Source organism: Raphanus sativus, chromosome 4 (genome assembly GCF_000801105.2).
Source record: "Raphanus sativus cultivar WK10039 chromosome 4, ASM80110v3, whole genome shotgun sequence".
Lineage (NCBI taxonomy): Eukaryota > Viridiplantae > Streptophyta > Magnoliopsida > Brassicales > Brassicaceae > Raphanus > Raphanus sativus.
The window spans coordinates 1686332-1697770 of NC_079514.1; the positions used below are offsets into that span (position 1 = coordinate 1686332).

General features: G+C 30.7%; 2 protein-coding genes across 2 annotated transcripts; one reads left to right on the forward strand and one right to left on the reverse strand.

Moving 5' to 3' along the window:
- Nucleotides 1-4: 4 nt before the first annotated feature.
- On the forward strand, nucleotides 5-878 carry LOC130511991 (pollen-specific leucine-rich repeat extensin-like protein 1; the record flags this gene model as incomplete). Its single annotated transcript, XM_057010022.1, has 1 exon — nucleotides 5-878. A coding segment is annotated over one exon (612 nt), but the record flags the coding sequence as incomplete, so codon positions are not given.
- Nucleotides 879-10451: 9573 nt separating this feature from the next.
- LOC108836999 (uncharacterized) lies at nucleotides 10452-11192 on the reverse strand. Its single transcript, XM_057006950.1, has one exon. It carries the CDS (start codon nucleotides 10857-10859, stop codon nucleotides 10662-10664), a length of 198 nt encoding a protein of 65 aa, XP_056862930.1. The 5' UTR covers nucleotides 10860-11192; the 3' UTR covers nucleotides 10452-10661.
- Between the last annotated feature and the right edge of the window lie 247 nt (nucleotides 11193-11439).

Genomic DNA, 11439 nt, shown 5'->3' on the forward strand with positions numbered 1-11439 from the left:
GCCGGTCCACTCTCCACCACCGCCGGTCCACTCTCCTCCACCGCCGGTCCATTCTCCACCACCACCGGGTGCACTCTCCGCCACCGCCGGTTCACTCTCCGCCACCGCCGGTTCACTCTCCACCACCGCCGGTTCACTCTCCGCCACCACCGGTTCACTCTCCGCCACCACCTCCTCCACCAGTTTCACTCTCCACCACCACCGGTTCACTCTCCGCCGCCACCCACCACCACCGGTTCACTCTCCGCCACCTCCAGTCCACTCTCCACCGCCACCGGTTCACTCTCCGCCACCTCCAGTCCACTCTCCACCCCCACCGGTTCACTCTCCGCCACCTCCAGTCCACTCTCCACCCCCACCGGTCCACTCCCCACCACCTCCGCCTGTGTACTCTCCTCCACCACCTGTCTTTTCACCACCACCACCACCACCGGTACATTCCCCGCCGCCACCAGTCCATTCGCCACCTCCTCCGGTTAACTCGCCGCCGCCACCGGTGGAAAAGAAAGAGTCTCCGCTGGCACAAGCACCAGCTCCAAGTGATGAATTCATCATACCACCCTTCGTCGGCCACCAATACGCATCGCCACCACCTCCAATGTTCCCCGGCTACTAATATCCATCAACGAGAGAAGAACCGACTATATAAAAAGCAATTGTATCTTCTTGAACTAAATTTGTAAAACGAAAGAAGAAGAAGAAGAAAACAATTAATGTATGATAACCGAAACGAACTTGTTACCGATGTCGATTCATTTGTACAATGACAACTTCTGATAGTAGATAAAGATTTTAAACTTTCTAAACAAAATTAAATGTCTTCACTCTCTTATTCCAACTAATTACATGTTTTAAATATGATTTGTAGACTCTTATCATCTACGATTTGCCATAAAGCAATAAGCGTAATCCTACACTTGTGAATAAGAGTACTCAACGTATATGCAAAGCTTAATCAACTTTGTGGTACTTGGAATTAAAAACCTAACGCATTGGTTTTGTTTATTCTTTTGCCTCAAATTAGTTGTACGTAGAGTGACTGTATCTACGTTAACCTTTAACTAGGTAATAACCCGTGCCTTGCACGGAATGAGATTATTGATTTTTTATCTTTTTAATAGGTATGGGTATTCAAGTATACCCGGGTCGGTTCTTTCGGATATTGGATTTTCGAGTTTAAAAATTAAGTTCTGTTACGGTATTACAACTGAGTCGGGTTCTTCCGGAGTCGGGTGGATTCGATTTTGATGTAAAAATATAAAAATAACCGAATAACTAAAGTATCTGAAACATGTTTGGATAATAGTATCCAAAATAACCATATTACACAATTCGGTTCGGATATTTCGTATCCAAACTATCCAAAGGAACCAAAAATAACTAAAATTACTCATTAGACACGGTTTTCTGAGTATTTATATCCAAACTATCATATTTTATCCAAAAATACACAAAAATAATTAATATATTTATTTTAATCATAATTTTAATTTTTAAAATAATTATACATATAACTATAAATAATATTTTTAAATATTTATTTACATTTTGGATATCTTCAGATACTCATTCGGTTCTTGGTTCCGATCGGGTTGAGTACTGGTTCTTCGGATACATCAGTTTAAGATCCATTTGGGTATTTATCCCGGGTATGATCGAGTTCAGGACCCTGATTTTCAGTCGGTTATTCAGTTTCAGATATTTTTCCCAGCCCTACTTTTTAAGATAAAAAGACATTATGTCTGTTTAATCTTGATATTCGTTCGGTTTTACGTTATTTTTTCTAACCTACTAAAATATAAATAACATTCTAAATCCATATTTATTTTGTTTTGTTCAGTTGAAATGATCGAGGTTTTTTAATATTCGGTGATAAACCTAAAACTATTATATTTGTGTGGTTTCATGTAATATGAATTTTTGACGGTTCTTATGACGAACCAATGGTTTCATTTTTTTAATTTCTAAATGCTTGCAAAATCAAATAAAATCTAAATAATAGTTTAAGAAAAAAAACATCCAATATTATTTGTATTGTTTGTACAAACAATTTTGGTGACATTTTAAGATTCTGTATTTTATATAAGATAATATAATATTATTTGTGTTCTTTGAACTTTCATATATGTTAGACATAATATAAAAGTTTATATTTATATTCATAGAAATTAGCTTTTGTTGAGTTTAATAATTCTTTAGTAAATTTGCATAAAAAATTCATAGGCAAAATTTTGTATTACCTTACTCAACCGACTACATTCAATATCTTCTATATTCATTTTCTGTCTGAATATGATTTAGTAACTTATATAACTTCCTACTCAAGCTAAAAATCATTCTAATTAATTAACTAAATATTTGTATATGCATAAGTTTGGAAACGTTATGCATATACAAATAGACAACGCTTTCTATGTAACAATTTTTATAGAAAAGTCAATATAGTGTTTTTATTTATATTATTGAGGTTAGATTTGTTATAATCTGGTTAATTTATCATTTATTTTGTTTTGGCTTTTTTTATAACATAATTATAGTGTTTTAATTTATATAGTTGCAATATTATTGTTAATAAGAAAGGAAATGCAAAATTAGATTATGTTAAATAAATATTTTATAAGTTCGTACATTAGATATTTAACATTTTTTTACTGATTTGAGACTTGGTAAGCAAGACAAATATATTTGTTAACTTTACTCTTTAGTAAATAATAAATGTTATATTTAATAACCAAAAGGGTCATAAATAAAATTTAATAAAAAAATTTACATGCACAACGTCTTCTTAAGCGGGAAACAAACCAATGTGTTTTACTGCATCTACTCGATATTATTATCATGCAATGTGATCCTGAGCCAACGAAGTTCAACTAAAATCCACCCATGTCGTGAAGTTCAACTAAATCCACCCATGTCCGAAATTCAAGATTTTCTTGCAGTGTACGTCTATATAGCTTCTTTCTATAACCTTTTTTTTTTTGAACACGTTTCTTTCTATAACCTTGTTTGACAAAAAGAGAAGAGAATAAACATTATTTGAAGCTGTTATTTCGGTTATGAAATTTCCGCGAAGAAGAAACACATAATTCAACAGAGACAGACTTGAAGCTGTGGTCGAGAAGGAAGTTCAGTTTGTTTATTTGCTATAACGACATTGTACCTTTGGCCTCCAATCAAGACCACATGTCAGGTGAATAGAGTGACAGAGCAATATAGATATGCTCTTAAGCTCACACAAAGAGAGGTGAACAGAGCTACAGAGTAATGTAGATATATTTGTATATTTTAGTTTGAGTTCGAGAAGGAAGCGTTGTTTGATAACTCTGTTCAAGTCGGGTGAACAGAGCAATATAGATATGCTCTTAAGCTCACACAAAAGAGCTTGCTTGTTTTTATACATTGCAATCTTCTTAGTTAGGATCAACCAATCTTATGACAGGAATCCACTCGAGCGTCGCATACACACAAGAGTTCTTATGCATCTACATCTCTTCAACCAGATCAGCAATCCACTCCACGCCATCAAAATCCCTTGCCTGAACAAAAGCAGATAAAACCCGAACGACGGAGTAGCTATCCCCATATAATATGTATCGAGTTTGTAAAAGAGATCATCGAGACTCGAGAGACAGTCAGCTTAAAGAAGAGTGGCCTGCTTCAATATCAACACGAGTTCACCCGACTTGTCCGTAAGTGAAAAGCTTGTGTGATATTTTGTTTGCGTCGACAAAGCTTGAAAAAAATTGGTCGTTCTATGTTCCGTGTCATATAAGCAAAAAAAAAGAAAGTTAGGCAAAATGTTGCGTTTTTCTTCAAAACGCTCACAGACTGATACGTGGAATGGAGCATTCTCATGCATTCTGGTAAAAATAGTTTAAGGAAAACCTTAAAAATGCTTCTCCTTTAATATATTGAGGATTAAAAAGATCTATATTATAATTTATGAAGTGATTTAGCTTATGTGTCATTTTTTCCATGAATTTAGGGATTTGTTTTTAAATAATAATTATATATATATATATATATTTATTTACTAAGTGATTTAGCTTATTTGCCAACTTTTCCATGAATTTAGGAAATATTTTTTAAATAATTTTTATATAGTATATATATATTGTTGTTATCTGGAAAATAATATTTTTATTACAAAAATATTTTAAAAGATAAATTTTTGATTATATATATATATATTGTTGTTATCTAGAAAATAATATTTGGGTATATTTATATTAACTAATTGATTATAAATTAATATAATAAATCATCAAAACTATATTTTAAAAAAATAATATCTATATATATTTTTTTGTTATCTGAAAATAAATACTTTCTATTATAAAAAGACTAAGACGTAGAATAATTTATAATTAAATAATAATCAAAAAAAAGTGATTGTGTTTATAATATCATGTTTCCATGATTTTAGATATTTTGCTTATTGTATAATTAAAAATAATGTATAATAAGATATATTATAAGATATATTAGGCTAATTGATTATAAATTAATATAATAAAATCATCAAAATAAAAACATGTTTAAAAAAATTAATAAAAACTTAATTAAAATATTTAAACATGTTTATATATATATATATATATATTCAATGTTGATTTAAACTTTATGTTAAAACATAAATAACTATTTATTATATTGATTTTTGAATTAGTAAAACATAAACTAATAATTATCAGTAAGTAAATTATGTTCGCATATGCGGACAAAACACCTAGTACTAATTAAAAACCGTGTTACAAAAAAACAGATACTAATTAAAAACCTAATCAATTATTCCATAATAATACAACTACGTTGACCTAGCACGTACCATTATAACACATGTCGCATTCCCTGCATCTACGTGTTTGGTCTAATTCATCGAACAACCTGTGGACAAAGCGATCACCATCTTTATAATTATTTTCCCTGATTTTCGGAAATTATTATAGTTTTATTCTTTTTTATTGATTACAGTAACAGATACATGCCATCAAGCCCGGTTTCTATGGCGGTCTCACTCGTAGCAATGGTTGCTTCGTTTCTCCTCCTCCTCATCGACTCTGACATTGCTCTCTACGTCAGCACGGGGATGATCGGCATCTTTTCCGGAGCATTGACGTCTCTCTCCGTGACAATGAATGCAGAGCTTTTTGGGACAAAAAACTTTGGAGTTAACCACAACATTGTTGTCGGAAGCATTCCGATTGGTTCTTTCGGTTTTGGTTTATTTGCAGCAAAAGTTTACCGCGATGGAGCTGCCTTTGACGGACGCTTTGACGGAAAGGGTTTTAGGATGTATCGCTTTGACGGAAAGTGTTTTTGAAACAGATTTGGATCTCGAAGGGAGAGTACGATGAGTCGGGTCCATCCATTATCCACATGAAATGCTTCTAAGTGTTTCTGGTTCGTGGTGGTGAGTTTGGTACGATGAGTTGTGGTTGGTTCTTATCGTTTGAACGCCAAAGCTATGAAAAAAAAATCCGTTCTCTTCTTTGTTATTAAAGCAAAAAAGGAAAGAAAGTTAGGCAATAAATGTTACGTTTTTCTTCAAATCGTTCACAGAGTGACACGTGGATCCGAGCCTTCTCATGCATTCTTACAAAAATCGTTTAAGGAAAGCCTTAAAAATGCTTCTCCTTTAATATATAGGGGATACTTGTATATATATATAGCAGGTATATTAGCTGTGTCTGAAACATATAGAGCTTCAAGGAAGTTTCTGTGAGTTCCAACAATAATATTTCGCTCTGACCATACCATAACCATCTCAAATTATGAAGGACTACAAACAATAACTATCACAGAAAGTGATATCCACATCGGTACCTTGTGCATAAAGTCATATTGTTTCTGTTTTTGACTTTTCACTTTCCTGTTGATAATATCGTTTGTACCTCTCACAGATAAGTCCTAGCTCTGTTTCTCTTGTTTTTCGGTCTTTAAATCTTGGATCAGATCTAGACTCTGAAGTCGGAAAGAAAATAGTTAGGGAGGGATCTTATTGGAACTTTGTTTTTTGTTTTTTTTTTGTATTTTGCTTTTTGCTTTTGTTGGAACCTTTTTCAACGTGATCCATATTTGTCATTTATACTTGACTGTAAATTATCAGTGTATTACATTAATGAGATCTGAGAAGTCACTTCTTTCTACAATAATCAAATAATCAGAAATAACCTTCGAACGAAGAAAAAGGCTTGTGCTAAAATTGGCTTTACTAAAAAAATGTGATAATTTAAAAGACCACCATGGATAACAGCGTTTCTTTGTCTTTATATCAGACCGTATCCACCCTATGTCGCGTCCATGTTCAGTACCCTTCTTCGTGTGGAACTGCAGCTATTGATGGCTTCGGGTCCACATAACTTTTTGTGTTAAAAAACCCATTTATCCTTAATTACATTATATAAGAATAACATTTTTTTTTGACTTAAGAATAACATTTTTTTGGTAAAAGAATAACATGATACATTATATAAGAATAACATGATACAATATATTTCATACATTACAATAAGATAAGAGCACCCTCAATGTAAGCATCTCATATAAATATCTCAACTTAGAGCATCTCCAACAAGGAACTTCATTTTAAGGGCCAATGATCCTCAAAATGAAGGTTTGAGGGTGGGTTACTCCAACAAAGATCCTCAAATTTATTTTTAAAATTTTATGTAATTTGCATTTCAGTCCCTAACTTTAATATAAATTAACTATCATCATTATATTTTTCATAGATAGATAGTACATACACACTGAAATTATAAAACATAATATTTATAAATACAATTTATTATAACACAAAATTACATAAAATAATAATAAAACATAGATTCATTCATAAAAATATAGAAAAATACAAATTACTCATTATTGCCATTTCCATAGTATTCCCATATATGATCAATCAACGCATTTCGAAGTAAGAAATGAGCTTCTCGATTTTTTATCTGAAGATTACGAGTTAAAAACTGTTGGAATCGAGCATTTTCATTTATTAATATCAGTGTATTGATTATAATTTGTGTAATATATATGTGTGTAATATTTATTGTAAAATATTTAGTCTTGTACTTTTGATCTTTAATTTGTAATATATTGTTCAATTTAATAGTAATGTTCTGTGAAATAATAAATAATATTTTTTATTTATTTATTTTATTTTAGTTTTAACATACATATATATATATGTATATATATATGTATATAAAAGATATATTTAAAGATTTAAGTGAAATATAGTTACAAGGATTAAAGTAATAAGAAAATTAATATTAGTACAAATATATGTAAGTTACAAATTTATAAGGACTAAACTGAAAAGTAAATAGTGTTTTGAGGGCCTGAATAGTGGAATCTCAAATTTGAGGTTTCACTATTCAAGCCCTCAAAATTTGAGGATTTAAGTGTCTGTTGGAGAGACAAAAACCTTAAAATTTGAGGGTTTGAGGGTCTGTTGGAGATGCTCTTTACAAAAAATCTATTGTTTAAATGATTTAGTTTCTCAAATAATGCAGAAAATTCATTCAAATGTATTTCAAATGATCTCCACAGTGTGAATGAGATAATTTGAATGTATTTCTCTATTATCCGAGAAATCCAATCATATATATATTTTATTTTATTTTTTTTTGCAAATTGAGAAACTTTCATGAAATATTTACATTAAAAGTCTTCAAATTTATTTATAATATGAAATCTTCACAAAAACCTCTCAATAATATTATAAATGTTTCATTGGTGGATTTTTGAAAAAATTGAGGAAGCCATTCTAAAACTTTTTATTTGATTTTTTGTGTGAATTTACCCATTTTAAAGTTCACTAATAAAATATTAGTATAATTTTTATATCTGAAACAAATATTAATATAATACTTCATTAAGAGTTTTTGGTGAAAAACTCCTTTGAAAATGCTTAAAAACTAACCACTATGTTTAGGAATAGGTTAAGACTTGAGAATACTTAATCTAACATTTACATTCTGACCTAAGTACCCAGGAATTTACTCGCAACACTTTATCCTTTAATTGTACACTTTTTTTTTGGCTTCGTATCTTAATTTCAACAATTATTCTCAGAAATATGAAAAGTAAAATTTAATTGATTACGACAGGATTGTTTGTTTAATTTTCAGCCAACTAATTTAATGTGAGATGTTTTTGTCCAAAAAAAAGAAAAAATTAATGTGAGATGTTTGTGCTGCGTGACTTGTAACTGCATGCGCCTCACACTAGTATATTTTTACTGTCAGTATTATATATTTACTTCGTTTTATTTTAATTATCGATATAGAATATGTCCGCAGATTAAAAATATTCAAATTTACATATTTTCAAAATAAAAACATCAATATCTATACATCTAAGTATATTTTAATCAATAAAAATATATTAAAAATTATTATTAAATTTTTAAATTCTAAAAGATATTTATTTTAAAACGAAAAAATTTACTTTGCAACTATAATTAGACTGAAACTAAGGAGTATACATTATAAACATTGTCATGAAAATTGTCATGGTGACTGAGTGTGTGTCAAGTTTTTAAAACTTTATGTTATCTTATGAGCTTTGTATATATCTATTAACTTTGTTATTGGTAATTAATTAATCACGAGCAAATCACACAGTTTGTTTCTCAAGATCCATAAAGTGTCTGATACAATGGCACATCTACAAACAAAGAGGCAATGTCCAAATATTTCATTTAATAAATTGTTGTATCAGCTAAAAAATGTGCGCAGCAAGAGAATAAGATAAGAAAAGACAATGGCATTACGTACGTTGCATCTCTTCTCCCCAACTCTAAATAATTGAGTGTTGTTCCCATCCGACCCTTCGCTTTCGAGGAGTTAAGAAATTTCACATCCTTAACTTTTCGTTTTCTAAAATGTAAAAGACAAAGCTGTTCACTCTAACTAAAAACAATACAAACACCAAATCTTAATAGCTAATATCTTTTTATGGAAATTAATGGTAACTACGCTTCTACTCCCTCTGTTTTTAAATAATACATGTTTTGAGATTTTCACACTTTTTAATAAAACATATTAAAATCTACTTATTAGTGCATAGTTTTTTGTTATTTTATATTTCCTATATTTCTAAACCAATAAAATTTCAAGAAATGCAATTAATGTTTTTGAGATTCACAATTATTCATAATTAGTTGACAAAAATTACATTGAAAATATGAAAAATACATCTTTTTGAAACAAAAAAAATTTCTAAAACATACATCTTTAAAAAACAGAGGGAGTATATATTAGTTGGAGGATTGTTTGAAATAAAGTTCAACATTAAAATTGATTTGGATAACTATGATGTTTTTAGTGTACATGTATACATTTAATGATGTAAAAGTTTTCTTAAAGATACTTTACTTTAAAGATCACGAGATTGAAATTCAGCGGTGAAAAATATGAACGAACCCACGACCGCCATCATTCGTGACAATCTTTGATCTCATACCACACATGAAGGATGGTTTTCTTTTCTTGGTGATACGGCCGCATGGTTTATCACAATCTTTTAACCTTAAACGCATTTGTATATGTATGTGTACCACTAAAGCTCTTTTAAAAATTCTTGTTTTTGTAACAATACAGTAAAAAGTTAATGAAAAATACTCCGTTATTAACTTTTTGGGTTGGATTATTGATAAATACCAAATATAATTTTGGGTAAGATTATTGATCAATACCAAATATAATGCAGGGTAAGATTATTGTTCAATTTTTTTTACTTAATATACTATATCTTAATTGCCTAAAATAATGTGTACGTATATGCAATGCAAACATTCATATTTTCTCAAGGTGTAATGATATAATTTATGATAGTGGAAGGTCTGCAAGATTTTTTTTAATGATAATTAAAGGAAGCTGTAAAAGTGAAAATATACAAAATATTTTTTTTTTGAAAAAAGATTATTGAGCTTCGAATGAGATATTTTGTATGAAATAACTAAAAGAAAATACCCTCTTGATTTTTTTAGAGAATTTTGTTTTTCTCAATTATATGAAAAAGTCCAAGTCCAAACCCAGAAACCCAAGGCATGTCCAAGGATAATGGAAGATTGATATAGTAATTAACTGAATAACTTGCCGTGGAGTACTTAAGTACGTATCGTTATCAAGGAGCATGTAATATTTCAAAATTTAACCAACGCTGAGTTGGCCTATTGGTAAGGGGTTGCGGCTGTAACTTCCGCTATCCGGGTTCAATTCACGGTGGGAGAAACTATTTACAATGCTTGGGTTTCCGGCAAAGAGGTGAAATCATCTTTTTTTTAACATGTTCACCAAAAAAAAAATATTTAACAATTTGGTTGAACATGAAAATTGTTTCGGATGCACGTCTTGTTAACCAATTTGAGCATTTGATTATTATATTAGTCTCGAAACTATTTGCTAGATATAATCAAAAGAAATGGAGATCATGAAGAAATAAACTCGACAGAAAACTGCAAATCTTATTGACAAAAGAAAAGTAATTTACATAGTTACAAGAATCAACAAAACCGACATCTAAAAGTCTATCCAAATTAAATAAAAAAAAGAGTAAAAGAAAGAAGCAGAAGAGTTTCATAAAAGAAAGGCTTTGGATCACTTACTGGTTAATTAAAAAAAAAAAAGGTTCCATAAAAGAAGAAAAAAAATTATTCAAGGGAGAAATCCAAAGAGGAATGGAGAATGGTAAGAAGTGGAAATGCCATGGGGAAGGAGAGGCGGAGGAGGCATAGGAGTACGGTGATTGAGGTGTTGCCGCCAGGCAATCTGGACGGCTTCCGCCACCCGTACGACGAACTCCATTCCTATCTTCAGAAGCTCTATACAAATCTCTATCCTTTTTATCATCATGATTTTCTCTTTGTTTTAATATTTTTTTTTCGAACTCTATCACTTCATCTTCTTTGTATTTATACCAAGAATCCAAAAGCGTTTATAATTTATCGTTTCTTATGATAGTGACATAAAAACAGGAAATGAAATAAAACACTTTTACCGTGAAAAGAAAGAAAAAAAAACCGAACAGAAAATATTATTCTTGTTTCTTTAGTCCCTTACTTTAAAGTTGTCTTGACTCTTTATATGCATCCGTTGATTGCAGCCCAAGATGAACAAAAAGGATAATAGATTGTTCTATTTGATGCTCTTTTTCTGTTAATGATTTCAAATTTCGTTGAACAAATATGTTTTTTTTCTTTCTGTAATGGAATTATTTTACTCACTAATAGTTCTTTTTATATTTGATTTGGTACTTGACAAATACGTCTCTGAATGTGAAAGTTAGTCGGATGGTGTGGCTTTTGGACGCTCCCAAACGACAAGCTTTTTTAAACGACGAGCACGAGATCTTTTAACGACCGACGCTATAAAGAGATCATTTGGATAATCACACACCCTAATTAATACTTTTAGTTATATGTTTACTATATCG